The sequence below is a fragment of the Pseudorasbora parva genome, chromosome 12 (genome assembly GCF_024679245.1).
Source record: "Pseudorasbora parva isolate DD20220531a chromosome 12, ASM2467924v1, whole genome shotgun sequence".
NCBI lineage: Eukaryota > Metazoa > Chordata > Actinopteri > Cypriniformes > Gobionidae > Pseudorasbora > Pseudorasbora parva.
In genome coordinates this window covers 43,530,460-43,546,579 of record NC_090183.1, presented here as the reverse complement: position 1 = coordinate 43,546,579, position 16,120 = coordinate 43,530,460, and the positions used below count along the sequence as shown (strand labels likewise).

General features: G+C 37.6%; 1 protein-coding gene and 1 long non-coding RNA gene across 3 annotated transcripts in view; one reads left to right on the top strand and one right to left on the bottom strand.

Moving 5' to 3' along the window:
* Nucleotides 1-16,120, bottom strand: part of LOC137094596 (uncharacterized) — a 64,472-nt gene that overhangs the window by 17,936 nt on the left and 30,416 nt on the right. The gene's annotated exons all lie outside the window — the stretch shown is intronic.
* The window catches only part of rims4 (regulating synaptic membrane exocytosis 4), a 50,200-nt gene continuing 37,419 nt past the window's right edge, over nt 3,340-16,120 (top strand). The window contains exon 1 of the mRNA XM_067460422.1: nt 3,340-4,054. Within this exon, the coding sequence (XP_067316523.1) occupies nt 3,958-4,054 (97 nt within the window). The 5' untranslated portion in view covers nt 3,340-3,957. The remainder of the gene's footprint in view (nt 4,055-16,120) is intronic.

The following is a 16,120-nucleotide window of genomic DNA, read 5'->3' as shown; positions in this document are numbered from 1 at the left end:
AAAAAATGCTGAGTTGTTTTAACCCAATTTTGGGTCAAATATAGACTAACCCAGCAATTGGGTTGTTTTAATCCTGCGGTTGGGTTAAATATTTGCTTAAGACAACCCAATCGCTGGGTTAAAACAACCCAACTGCTGGGTTAGTCCATATTTGACCCAACATTGGGTTGTTTTTTACTCAGAATTTTTTAGAGTGTTGTAATGTGTGCCATTTGTTAAGTCAAGCATCTACCTAAAACACCTTAGCAACATCTTCCCAAAACAGTGTGCTTACGGCCGCTAAGAAAACCTTAGCAACCATCCAGAACACTCGAGCAATCACACAGCAGCTTGGCAACAACCACTGAGAACGCCTTATATCAACCACATAGCAACATAAACTACAATTTCTTCAGAAAATTTAAAAATCTAGTAAATAAATGAGTGTTAACATACAGTCTGATGAACCCTGCTGAGGCTAAACAATACACAAAGACTAAATCTATTCAAAAACTGACAGGATGCACTTTGAGAGAGGCAGAGATTGTCAGCTTCAGTTATGAGGCGTTCATAACTATGAGTGATGCTTCTGCGTTTGTTATTTGCAGTAGAGTTGTGATTGTTCATTGAGGTGGCACAGGTGACATTTTCAGCCCTCACACACACACACACACACACACACACACACACACACACACACACACACACACACACACACACACACACGCTTAGCCTCTCTTGCCAGACACACAGAAGACAAAATGCGTCTTTAACAGAAGATGACTGTTCTCAGCTAGCAGTGCCATTCTTTTATTCCGCTTCTTAAAGGTACAATACAGCTGAAGCCCACGGGCGCTGTCAATGGCTGTGTTTAAATTGCCAATCATCAGCGGTTATTCTCTAACAAATGTGGTGGTTATACTGTCATTTTGTTGCCATTTATTTGTACTTCAATACACAACATACAATGATTGAATCAAATGCAATAGGCCTGTTTGTAGATGCCGTTTCTACCATTCCTGTTTTTAAAAACAAATGTAAGGCCTACATATACAGTAAAGCTTGTAAACCAGGTCAGTTTCACAGGGCATAATGAAGATATTTCACATTTGTATGTAAAACCATAATAGCAGCTACAAGGTATTATAAGAACAGGCAGATATTAAAGGGATAGTTCACTTTGAAATAAAATTTTGATATGTTTTAGCTTACCTCATGGGCATCCGAGATGTAGGAGTATTTGTTTCCCCAGTAGTTTAAAGGTCCCGTTCTTCGCGATTCCATCTTTCAAACTTTAGTTAGTGTGAAATGTTGCTGTTAGAGCATAAATAATACCTGTAAAATTATAAAGCTCAAAGTTCAATGCCAAGCGAGATATTTTATTTAACAGAAGTTCCCTTTCAAAGCCTACAGCGAACGGCCGGTTTGGACTACAGCAGGAAGTGCAGGGATGTAATGACGTCACTAGAACCGTTTGTTGACTAACCCTCCGCCCACAAGAACACGCAAAATAGGGGGCGTGGTCTCGTTGCTCTCCCACGTGGAGAAGAGCGCGCATTCAGCGCTTGCATCTCCCCGTTATGGTAAGAGGCCTAAGCTGCTGTCCAATCACAACACGGGAAGCGCTGGCCCAATCAGAACTCGTTACGTGTTTCTGAAGGAGGGACTTCATAGAACAAGGAAATCATCAAATTGTGTGAAAAATACTGTTTTTTTTACACGCGAAACATGAACCCATGTTATGTTGCACACTGTAAACATAATCAAATTTCGAAAACACGCGAAGAACGGGACCTTTAAATTTTGATCATTTTAGGTCAAACCGTTCTTGTCTGTGCCTCACATAATGCAGGTCTATGGTCACCACCTAAAAGAGCATACACAGAGAAGTCCAAATTAAACAACAAGTACACACTGATGGCCTAAGACACGAAACGAGCCATTCGTGTGAGAAAACGAACAGTATTTATATCGTTTTTACCTCTTGTATACCACAGGAAACACGCACGCGCGCAAAATTTAATTTCAAAGTGAACTATCCCTTTAACAGAATATTAATGAAATAAACCATTATTAAAATGGTTCTTCATGCTTTCAAAGCATGATTCGTTATGTAACCTTTATATAACTTTTTATGGAAAAGGGTTCTGATACTGTGACAAGCCAAATAATCCTAATCTGGTTCCGTTTAGGACATATTTTTTCATATATTCATATCAAAGATACTAGAAAAGGATGTTAATATCCATGAAGTAACTCATAATACACACGTTCAAACCTGTAAATAAAGTCCCACTAAAGTAGATGGTTTAGAAAAAATGTAGGGCTCAAATAACCAGCTATTTTTGTATTGTTTTATTGTTATTACTACTGAATAAAAAATTAATAAAAACTCACAATTGTGTCATAATTCTGAGAAAAGTAGTCTGAATTGCGAGATGTAAACTCTCAGTTCTGCCACAAACCATTGCAATTATATTTTAAAAACTTTTATTCCATGGCGGAAACAAGCTTCAATGTTTGCATACTATTCTATAATTCATTATTTAGCTTTTATTTTTAGATTTCATATTATATATATTTTTTAATTTTCTGTTTCTATATGGCTTAAAACATTTTTATTTCAATTTTAGCTTTAGTAATTATTAGTTTGTTAACTTATTGACAACTAAAACTAGTTAGTGAAAACGTGTGTGTGTGCGTGTGTGTGTGCGTGTGTGTGTGTGTGTGTGTGTGTGTGTGTGTGTGTGTGTGTGTGTGTGTGTGTGTAAGAATTAAGTGCAAAACGAAGCTTTCTACTAAACCTTCCGGAAAGTCTTTCCTCAGTTATTTTATTTATGTACTTATTTTTTACAAACTGGCAGATGTCAAAGCGTTTTATTAATGTCATTTATTATTGAAATGTATTAATGTAAATGAAAAACATTTACATTAATTATTCAGTAAAAAGTTTTTTATTAGATCTGTAAAATCATCCCCAATTTTCTTTTTTTTTCTTTCTTTTTTTGGGGTGTACAAATTGTGTATATACATTCATATTCACAACATTATTGATTTGATGCATCTTAATAAACAGCCAACTGTTGCAGTTTCTTGTGAATGCATGTGATTCACTCTCGAAAGAATCAGGCAAAACATACTGGACTCACGCCATGCCAAAAATCTACCAGCTCTAAAGGTTTCAAGATTTCCACTCCACCGTGTTAGCGAAAGAGAGCAAGGCGGTTGATGTCTGAAGGGATGAAAGAAATTCACAGTTATTGTGCCTGTAGACTGTGGCCACACCCACACCCTGACATCTGGCCTGTGATTGGCCAGTCTCCTGAATCCCAGCAACAGCTCTTGGGTTTCTCCTCCCCCTTTTTGTCTCCACAAAGAGCTCAGCGCTGAATGAAGTGAATCAGCCTCAGACTGCTAGAATAGTAAGAACCTTTTCTCCCCGTCTGTCTCTCTCTCTCTCTCCGTCTGTCTCTTCACTCCCATCTCTCCTTTTCTCTCTCCATTTGTCCTCCTATCTCTCTCTCACATACACACACACACACACACACACACACACACACACGGCATTATATGCCATCCATCCATCCAGTGCACAGCCCGGTGAGGGATCAGCTAGACAGAGAAAAGCAACAGATCATGTTCTCTGAAGCAGCTCTGAGACATCAGCTTCTGGGATGAGACTCCATCCATCCTAAATCTCTGTCCTGAAGACCTGGACAGAAACAAACTAAAACCAGGACTTTGCAGACGCCAAAAGAAGTCTGGACATTATACCTTCACAGGATTCTTGAACCCGAAGCAGGTCCACAGGGACGTACGAGGGTGCTCTGGTGTTTGTTTTTCTCTCTTTTTCGTGGCTGGCGAAGGGGCCGGTGAAAGTTAGCCAAGACGCCGCGTGCCGTGCTCCGCGTGAAGAATGCCCAGGCGCGGCTTCCCAAACCGGCGGATACGGCGCCGGCACCCACGCCGGGCCTTTACATGGAGCGCTCACAGAGTCGCATCAGCTTGTCAGCGTCCTTTGAGGCCCTGGCCATCTACTTCCCCTGCATGAACTCCTTCGATGAGGACGATGGCGGTGAGTGGATGTATATGTGGGTTTGCTCGTTCCCAACTGTGCCACCTGGAAACTAGGGTTAGAGTTGAGATTGTGAGGTTATCGGTTTGGCTAGTGGTTTAGAAAATGTGGCTTTGTGGTTCAAGATATGGGCTGGAAGCCCAAAGGGGTTACGGGTTCAAACAAGACTTTTATGAGGGATAGTTCCAACCTGATCTCATGGGGATACGTAACTGTTTTGCAAAGTGCGTATATGAATTTGATTCATATGGAAAAAAGCATGAAGGTCCACCCCTAAACATAAGCGGGTGTAGGCAGATTGTACCAAAACATACAAATGGAATTGTATGAATTATCCACCAATTCGCCAAAATGTACAATAGTTAAAAAAAATGCACGTTCTGTCATCATTTACTCATCCATGTGTCAAACTTATACATTTTTTGTGCGTGCTGAAAATCATTAGGATATTAAGTAAAGATTATATTGCACGAAAATATTTCGTCAATTTCCTACCGTCAGTACAGAGAAATGTATTATTCTTAGTAATATGCATTGCTGAGCACTTCATTTGGACAACTTTAAAGGCGATTTTCTCAATGTTTAGATGTTTTTTTTTTTTTTGCACCCTAAGATTTTCAAATAGTTGCATCTCAGCCAAATATTGTCCATACATCAATTGGAAAGCTTGCAAAAATTGACTCTTATGACTGGTTTTGTGGTCCAGGCTCACAAATAAGGTCAAACAGGGTTGAAATGACATGAGGGTGAGTACATAAAGGCAGAATTATTTCATTTAAAGTGAACTATCTGTTTAAGCAACACACCAGATAGTATGATTTGGATAAAAGTGTCGTGAGTTAGGCGTCTTCAACCCATATATGTAGATATTAACGGTTATCCTGTGGTTTTGTGACTCATTTGGGTCATTAGTGCAGCATTTGGCTTTATACAAAAATGATGCTCAGTTTCTTTGCCAGTCTTGTTGCGTTTGCAAGCCCCCAAACAGCCATGGGTGTATGGCTGTGTCAGCTTGCTCATTTTGCATATGCAATAAAGAAAATGGTGTTTTTGCTTACTTGAGTGGCGTTTGAAATCCATATCTGTAATCTGAAATGGGGGGAAAAAATCATTAATGCATGCATATGCTTCCTTCAGGCGGCATTCTCATCAGACGGAGGTTTTTTTATTAATGAAGGCATTTAATCACAGCGCTGACACTCAAATGCTAATATAGCTGTGATCTTCTCCAGGTACTGCTGTGGCTCATTTCAAAGAACGTCTGATTGCAGGTTAATGTCTGTCTCAAATCCATCAGCAGACATCATGGCGTTAATTTAGCGCTCATTAGAAATATTCCGACTGCTCTGTGTGCTACTTGCTGAGTGTTTTAGGGTTGCAATCTTGCATAATTTCCCAAGTGCTTTTAGTCTAGGCATGCTATAAATCTCTCGCTGCCCCTGTGTGCTCTCTTCCTTTCTTGATCACCCTCGTTTCCTTTTTTGCTGTTCACTCACCCAAAAAACCTTTTACACAGCCACCGTCTATCCGAGACAGCCACACACCCACACTTTCTCTCTCTACCCTTGGCCTGATTACAGACTACTCTGCAGGAGAGAGACTAGTATTGACAGGAAAAGATTGTGCCTAGCTGATGATCCTCTTCGTTCAACATGTGTGCAAACACACACACACACACACACACACACACACACACACACACACACACACACACACACACACACACACACACACACACACACACACGTTGGTCTATGTGGTTTACAGGGACTCTCTATAGGCGTAATGGTTTTTATACCGTACAAACCGTATTTTCTATCCCCTTACACTGCCCCTGCCCCTAAACCTACCCATCACAAGAAACATTCTGCATTTTTACTTTCTCAAAAAACATCATTTAGTGTGTTTTTAAGCTATTTGAAATATGAGGACATTAGAAATGTCTGAATTTATAGTGTAATACCAGTGTAATACCCATGTAGTTATACAAATGTGTGTCCTCAAACCACATAAACAGCCACACATACACACACACTTTCTGGTTTATTGCTCAGAGTAACATGCATTCATACGCATCTTTAATTTTCCCTTTCCTCTGGATATATTACTCTATAAAACAGTGCATAAATGATAATTAAGATGCATTAAATTATATGACCTGTGCTGTCTTGGGTTTGAATTAATAGCATATTCTCTTGGTTTAAAAAAATATAGGCCTGTCTTTTAACTAATCAGCTCACTGCATCTCCTTTTTTTGCTGATACATACCTGCATAAATCAACTTAATCAATGCAAATCACAGTAATGAATATGCTAATTACTGGAACACAAACGACACATTGCAACTGCTTTAGTTTAACACCTATTGCTGAATGTCAGATGACTGCAAATGCACTGGTGATTTATTAACAAATTACAGTTTTCTGTTTTTTTTTATATTTGTTTTTTTAGACATACTATTTGGTTCTGTTTGCAACCATTTAAACCTGTCATTTATAACATTTTCAACAAAAGAAGGTGAAAATGCGAAACAAATGAACTCGCCAGTGATTTCGTAATAACACCCATTACTCACTGCTCAAACCCCGGGACATTTCTGACCACAAATATAGAAGCAAAATTATCTAGTGAAAAAAACAGAACTACTGCATGATATTAATGCGTTTCGGGACGGATCCATTCATCAGAAGAATGAGGGGAGTTAATGATGTCTTTGTCAGGATATGTCTGAAGGGTCCTTTGGTTGTGTTTTCACATTTCAAGTTACCTGGAACTGATCTGAGTCGAAATTCAAGGGTGAAATTGCAATGCATAAACATGATTCATAAGGAAACAGATGTATAAAACTGAAGCTATCAGAGACACGACCGCAATGGCAGTATGCAGGCTAATAAATCCTTTAAATAATGAGCCGCCATTAATGACTACAATTCACTGTTTAAAAAGACAGCCGTGTTTTCATCTTTGTTCTACCGTTACGTACCCAAACTAACACGTGTCCTAACCAGGCACAACACAAGATAGACTAAAGCAATAAGCCGAATGAAGCCGTGCTTTACAGTGTCTTCATAACAGCTAATGCCTGCTACAGACTGTGCAATTCCATCAGTCCTATAAGATCATTACAAATCACACTGTCCGACATGGATCTAATAAAGACCACATGCATGCAGACCGTGTGATGATGACACCTACTCTAAAAAAACAACCAATCTGGATTGTTTTCAACCCAAGGGCTGGGTAAATATAGGACAGAACACATGTTGAACATGTCGAATAACTCAACGACTGGGTTGGTATGTCTGACCCAGGATCTGGGTTACATAAAAATGACACAATCATTGAAAAAAATAACCCCCAAAAAATGACCAAAAAGGCTTAACCCAGGATTCGGGTAAGTTTCTTTTGTAGTCTACAACCCAAGTTTTGCATAGAAAAATAAAACGTCATCAGCATGTGTTAGTGGTGAACAAATAGAGGAAGATGAATCAAACTTTGGCAATTGTGGTTCGTATGTGCACTGAAAAAGGCGGAAGCGAAAGAGACTATGGACATGGCTAGGGAAAAAGAGGCTTGCCAATTTGGTAAATGGAGCTCGAGGCAAGTGCAGTAGTTTTGCTGCATTGTTCAATACGCCATTTCATGTTGCATTTTTATTGGCTAGTCAGTAGGCATGGGTTGTAGCAGCAAACACACTGAGATGATCGTGCTAAATCTCAGACACTGTCAGAAAATGAATCACAGGCTATCTTTGATCGCAAGATGTATGACGTAGGACCACCGTTTAGGAGCAACGACCACAGAAATCGCTACGATTGGCCATCTTTCAAATGGGACCAGCCCAAAATCGTACAAGGTGTACCGGACATAATGCTTAGCGGAGCCCCTATTGTTGTTCTTATTGCTTTTATAAAATGGTTAGCCCATACAAATATGTATTTATGTTTATGTTTGTTAAGTCATTTACAATGGTTTTGAACACGCCTCAACCAGATCCATTTTATAAAGATTTTATGCAGTGTAGTGTTTGTCTGTTCTTACTAAAAGTGAAAATGTGACTATGAAATGTTACCTTTGCTTTGCAGTTTTGTACTGGAAAATAAAAATAAAAGCTAAAAAGAGGCATTTCGGGGCAAGTTCTGTGTGATCACAGACATAATAGTTACAACTTAATCTGGTACAATTATTTAGCATTTAATATTTTTGATATTGTTTTCCTACAGGTTCGTGCACGTCACGTTGTCCCTTTGAAGCATTTTTGCTTTCAGTGAGGGTTAAAACAGAACAAACAAAAAACTCCCTGGAATCTTTTTCCATCAAACTACACGCATCTTGAAGAAATGACCTAGAATAACCTGCATAAGCAAAAAAAAAAAAAAAAGTAAAAACAAAAAAAAAAGCAACATTCAAACTAAAGGCTAAAAAATACATTTTGGGAGATTTTTCATTGTAAAATACAAATATATGCACTGTTTTATCATGAAAGTAATTGAGAAATAACTTCTTCTTTGTGCATTGAATATTTTTTATTCGTGTCCTCTCAAAATTAAAACACTCTAAGTTTCTATATTCGGTTCTATGCTTGTTTCTTCATTCTGTGTTAAGATTTAATCTAACAGCCACACATGGGGGTTCAACACCTATATAACACACTCGCTCTGCAGCCACGTCGCCAAGAAAGGCCCGAAGCCTTTGCGTGCATCAGACCCAACGTCGCCTGCCACCGCTTGTCTCGGCGCATTCAGACTTCATCTTTCATATCCTGTTTGCTGTTAGCGTTGTTTGATGCAATGTGTACCAAGAATCCCAAAGCACAACATGTCTCGCTCCCCCCTCCACCAGCACAGGAACAAATCTCAACCGAAGAAAAGCGAACGCTCTGAAGTCTCGAGGCTTATTAACCCTCCTACGCTGACAGGTCCTGCATTGATGCTGCTGCTCAAAATAACTCGCAAACAAACACACACACACACACACACACACACACACACACACGCCATCAGTAAGATGTCATATGGCGGCCGGCGCACATTCGGTGTTGCATAAGAGCGTAGTGAATCAAGGACAGAGGGAAAGATAGAAGGAGGTCAGGATGATTGATACTCGTATCATCCGTTTCCAATGTGTGCATGTGTGGCCGTGCTTATGGGATTTAATGGTGACATTGATTATCAGCAGGTCTATAGGTTTGGTTTTAAAAAAAGCAGTTGAAGGATGATGGGTGTAGGTATAGTCACACTTGTGCGTCAGAGAAACAAATGCGCAACCATCTCTCGAATTTTGTGATTGCGGTGGCTCTATATATTTCTATGGCATAGCTGGTGAAGTGGATTTACCTATTGTAAAGTCATCAAGAGCAGTGTAATGTTTTAAGCGGATGTCATAACAAATGTCAGTAGACAAGGAAGATTTGAAACAGAGCGGTTGATTCATAAATCAGTGTTATGACCCCACTGTTGTGGTTCTGTTTGCTTTCCTCTTGTGATTGGTGACTGGTGTGACTTGAACACACATGAATCTCTTCACGGCACTTTATATAAACCACATGCAGTTGTTAGTCGCGGCCGCTTCTAAGCTGAAGGGATAATGTCTAGGGATGTGATACTCCCTTTGGATGCAAGAAGTCCCGGGTTCAGATCCCGGACGAGCCCCCGTATGTCACACCTGGCTCAAAGATGCAACATTAAATGTGCACTTTGTAGTATTATTGCAGTAAAATATCCAAAAACCACCAGTGTTATATATATTTGTTCAGTTGAGTACTTACAATATCCCAAATGTTTCCAACTATTTGAAAATTGTGAGAAAATTACTATTTTAATCAAGGAGCCGAGACGTGTGAAGGGCATGGCCTCTCAATTGCATCATATCTCCGTTACCCTCGGTTTCTGGTTTTATTTGGCAGAAACACTTTACTTTTAGCAGTGTGAACAAGTGTCAAAGCAGCCGTCGAGCGAACGCACAGAGTAACGTCATAACATCTCAACACACTCAGATGTATCTAATATGATAAACAGAGCTATGTTACCTCCTAATCATGAATGGAAAAGCAGAAATAGCGTCAGCGCCCGTGTACCATCATAATAAAAGTCATGCTTTTCGCGAGGCGTGTGTTTGCTCAGCTCCACGACACTCAGTCCTGCTCTGCTTCACACTACAGTAACGTTAATAACCGCATCCATGAACATGATTTCTGCCCGAGTCCTATCCCGATTTTTTCCCACCGGCTATGAGGTGAAGACCACATCTCCCAAGATGCTGAGATCAAACTTGGCGTCATCAAACTACGGCTTTGTTTTGAATAGGCGATAGGGATAGTTCACCCAAAAAAGAAAATTGTCATAATTTACTCACCCTCATGTTGTTCCAAACCTGTATGAGTTTTTTTCTTCTGCTGAACACAAAAGAAGATATTTGGATTTGGAAGAATGCTTGTAGCCAAGCAGATAGAGCAACCATTGACTACCATAGTAGGGAAAACAATACTATGGTAGTGAATGGTTGCTCTCTCGTGCTTGGTTCTAAACATTCTTCCAAATCATCCTACGGGGAGACGACACAGCAAAATTAAAGGAGTCATCACTTTGAAATGACAATTACCCCATTAATTACTCACACTCAAGCCAGCCATGATGTTTATGACTTTCTTCTTTCTGATGAACACAATCGGAGTTATATTAATAAATATTTTGATGCTTCCAATCTTTATGATGGCAGTGACAGGGTCCATTGACTTTTAAGCTAAAAAAAAGTCCATATTTAAAAAGCTCAAAAAGCTTATGTAGGTAAATCGTAAGTTGAATACAGATGGTGGTAAGGTGGAAGCCATATATTTTTATCAGGGTTTACTCTGCGGGACTGTGGCTCTCCAGAACCTACGTTTGCCGCCCCTGATCCAAGTACACCCGTTTAAAATTTCACAGCAAATTTTGTTTTTGTCAGTCTTTTGACTAAAATACCATTTCAGTTTAGTCATCTGAATTGTTTAAGTCTTAGTCGACTACCCTCATTCTCTATTCCCGTCATAAGTCTAATAATATAGTCCACTTGAAGGAGTGAATGAGAACAAGTGAACAAAGAACAAGTGAATTTGTAAACTGAGGGTACTGGAAGGGCTGCTGCTTTTGCATAGTTTGTGCCTGCTGTATAATAATAATAATAATAACAATTTGAAACTAGCATGTATAAACCATAATTAAACAATTTAATAGTCAATAATAAGGAATTTATACATGTATGATATTATGGTGTACACACATTGGACCAGAGGTTTGGAAAATGGATGGAAGAATGATTCAGCCGTGGGCGCCATTTTGTGGTCAGACGTGGGAATTAATTCGGTGCACGACTCTCACAGTGAATTATGGGTATTCTCTAGCCATTTAGTGTACATTGGTTGTACACTCGTTATTGCACTGCACTATAGGATTGAATGAGTGCACTCGATAACGTCCACTATGTTCTAACGCCACTACAAATGGCTGTCCCCTAAATAGGGCACTATTTAAAGGCACAATATGTAATTTTCGCCACTAGAAGTTGCTTATTCAAAACAAAAGGCGCAGCTTGATAACGCCTTGATTTCACGAGACCATGGGAGTTGTTGTCTTCACCTCAGAAGAATCCGACGGGACTCTGGCAGAAATCATATTAATGGATGAGCTGATGTATTACAGATTTATTAGCGTTACTGTAGTATGAAGCAGGAGGAGCTGAACGATTGCTAATGAGAGACGAGCGCGACACACGGCTCGAGAGCAGCGGAGCTTTTATTCTGCCGCAGACGAACGCTTCTGCTTCTGCTGCTCATGTAGTGTGTGTGTGGAAACGCAGCGCTGTTTATCATATTACACACACCTGAGTGTGTTAAAGTGATGTTATAATGCTACACTGTCTCTACTATGAGACACTTGTTCACACTGCAGTGAGCGAGATCATATCTGGCATGGTAAAACATGGTACTCTGTGCGGTAAATCAAGAACACCAGATTTAAACAATAAGACTAACTGTGTTGAGCTGGAGAACAATCATTAGTTTTCTGTCCATGAATTTCTCCAATCACCTGTCTAATAAAACACATCATATGTTAAAGCGTCTTTGGTGTTTCCATGGTTTCTACTAAATAAAACAGGATAACGGGATTTTTTAAAATCACTTATTTCTCTGGATTTAAACATTCTTGGAAACATTTAGGAGAATGTAAGTACACAAGTCAATAAAATATATAACATTGCTCTAGTGGTTTTTGGATATTTTAATTAAAAAATCGTACATATTGTGCCGTTAATGGTATTTTGTGGGGGTTCAGACACAGCCGGCATCTAAAATGCACTAATGACGTACATTTAGACGAACACTGTTTGGCCCTGAGACTTCCACAGAAGATATATATTTTTTAATATTTACACCACCTCCATTTGTGATTGCTATCAGGATGTGAAGAGAGTTTCAACCAGTATAACAAAAAGTGTTTATAAAAAATTGCTTCCCCCACCTCCGTTATTAGCAGCGTTCCAGCTTATTTTCTGGCAAGTTTACTACAGAGTTGCATTAAAAGGAGCCAGAAACCAAAATATCACAGAGACTTGTGTTATTGACTTGAGCCAATGAGAATCACTCGAGCATACACTCTAGCCATAAACGTCTTAGCATCAAGATGATAAGATCTGCATGATAAAGACTTGCGTTTCTTTAGTAAAAGGCTTTTTAAACCGCCTTTTTTCTTTCTTTTTTTGTTGCAAATATATAGAGCCTCATTCAATAGGTCTGGTTAAAGACAATCTGAAGTGGCATCACTTTATCAAATGCTACGCTCTTTTGAAAATGTCACGTTACTATATTTTATGGTAGAGATTGCGTTTGTGTTTCCATTGCACAAGTTCAATTATTTAGGAAATGTCAGTGTGATAAGTGTGCAGTAGTGGATTCCTCATCGATGTCTGTGTAGTGATCTTAAATCAATGGCTGCTGAAGTGCTGTTCGATTCCCAGACATCATGCACAGGTGAGAAAGCAATCTGTTGTTTTTTCCCCAAGTGGAAAAGAGGAAAAAGTCAGCCAGGGCGAGAAATCTATCACATGATGCCAATGTGAAGACAACAGTCTATCCAATCAAATAATCAAATTTCATGTTTCACACTGATGCATATTCTGACTCATAATATAATCATCATTCATTGTTCCTGTTCGAAGCATATCTTATATACAAAATGTGATTTACTCCAATTCTGAAATGTGAGCTTAATATACATAAATATATCAAATGAAATAGTTTCAGCATATCTTATGCCTTTTCTATTTTTAAAAGGTAATTACTGTAGCGTCCTATCAGATAAATCTGTTTAAACGCATTAAATTAGTTTGAAAGGTGCAACATCAAATAATTTAATAATAATATTTCTGCTAAGATCAAGTTTTCAGTCGTCTTTTACAATAAAAAGGTCAGCATTTTAAGATTGTACACAAAAATGGCCTTAAAGAATGATAAAATATAACTTAATGAGGCTTATACTTGAACGTAAAGTGTATTATTAATTCTGTGTTATTTTAATATCATTGTGATGTTATCATTTTTATAATATCTTGAATCAGTTTAGCAAACAGGGTTATTATACTTTACTAAAACAAACAAAAAAACAAAAAAACTGAAATTAAATAATTCATGAATTAAAAAATGTCATTTAGTTTAATGATGTATTAAAATAAGCAAAACTGAAAAAAATTATATTTTTATGACATTTTAAAAAACAAATCACTCTTAAAAATTACAAAATGGCAACAAAATTATTCAAATGAAAACATCACTACTTCAGCTTTAAATTTGAGCGAATAAATAAGACCGAATATGTTTACATTTCATTCTCTAAACGAATAATAAATCATGCATATTGCATTACATTTAAATTTAATTGATTTTAAGGATGTTACTGGAAAAATGAAATAGTGTTATTATTATTTTATTTTTATGTGCCTTGTGCATCAGATTTGCGCTCACAGATGATTGTTTGACTGATGGATCGCTCTTGACCTCTGGTGTAGCGCGCAGGTGCATTTGCTCTGCAACCTTTGTGTTGGCATATGCAGTCGGAAAGCACAGCGATACAGTGACGCGCGGGAGCAACAACAGATGGCTGTGCACAAATGCTCAGATTTACCTGCTGTCATGTCCTTTACTACAGTCTGGAAGTGAGAATCATGTTATGGACTTTTATTTGATCATCAATAATCATTATGGCTGTGAGTGAATATTATGAAAATGGGTCCAGGTCACATTTCACCTCCAAATAAAAATGATATTAAGACAATATTTTCAGAAATAAATGAAAACTAAGATTGAAGTCAAAATAAATTAAACCTAAAAAGCAATATTTATATATTATTATATGTTTTTTTTTTTTTTAGACAAAATTAAACTAAAATTTACCATCAAAAGAACAATATAAAAAGATAATATATTTTCAAAATATTAGTAACACCAAAAATATATATATATAAAAATAAAAATAAAATAAAAAATAATGCAACGGATGCTAACAAAAAGGCCATAAAATTAAATAATTTAAAACAATTATTTTTACATTGTGACATTATGACTTATTATTATCTGGAAATAAATAAAAACTAAAACTGAAATAAGAATAATATAAAATATTATAAAACAATTAAAAAAACTTTAAACCTAAATAGCAATATTTTATTTAAAACAACAACAAAAAAATTATAATAAAATTGCAAAGTCACTACAGAACGACTACAAATTAACCTAAAATTGACATTAAAAATATATTAAAATAATCTAATTTCGAAATATTAATAAAAGTAAAATAAAACAGGCACTAAAAGGTTAACAAAAAGTCCAAAAATAAAATAAAGAAATAATATTTCTTTATTTTCTTGACATGATGAATATTATTCTGAATATTAAATCTAATTAAAATCTAGTCTTTTTACACTTCAATTTTATTTAAGCAAAATATAACTTACTATATAAACAATACACATATGATATAAAAAAAACATAACTTAAAATGAATCACTTATTGTCTTACTGTAAGTTTGGAAAGAAATATGATCCAGTGTGTTCTTCACAGTGCGATTCTTCATCACACATCAATGGAAACGAAATAAAAACAATTACATAATGTACTAGCAGAGAGTGCATCCAATACTTCTAAACGAATTAATTATGAAACCTCAGAGCCAATATAATATTATAATGTCAATTATATCTGCATAATGATGGAATAATGGAATAACAGGTGTGCGCCCAATGTTACAAATGAAGATCATAATTGAAAATCCTAAGCAAACATGCATTTGTTTTTTAATAGAGTGCTTGGCAGAAGCGTTCAGCGAGCGCTTCAGTTTAAGCAGCGGTTGACTTGTGTAGTAAATCACAGCGTGGCACGTCTGTTTGGTAGCATTAAGTCTCTCGTTTGAAGCTTCACACAATGTCGACACTCACTTGCTCAGTTATTGCCGCCCACACGTTATTATGACTGACTGAAGTATCTGAAACAGCATCCGGTGGCCCACATTTTGAGTGAACATGCTGTCCTGAAAGGCAATTAAGTCTGAGCTGTGACTTACAGTGGCGCTCATGCAGACAATATGAGTTTGAGTCCGGCTTGTGTGTCACTTCCTGTTGCCAGTTGCATAAACATTGCCATTATGTAACTTATTTTAATTGATGGGCACTCCCATCTCTTAAAGGGATAGTTCACCCAAAATTTTTAATATGATGATTATGGTGCATCCAACATGTAGGTGTGTTTGTTTCTTCAGAAGAACACAAATGAAGATTTTTAACTCAACCGTTGCGGTGTACCAGTCATATAACGGTGTGAATGGGTAACATATGAGAGCAAAACAAAAATAAAAAAACATGCTTAGGCAACATGCACAAAAACCCTGCTCCTCCTGACGACACTCTGATGTCTTAAGACACGAACCGATCGGTTTCTGTGAGATTTTTTTACCTCATATCCCGACGAGTCTCATCTAATTTTCCCATCTGCTATTACTTCCGTCTGGTAAGGTCATAGATATCATGCCAGTTTGGTTTGC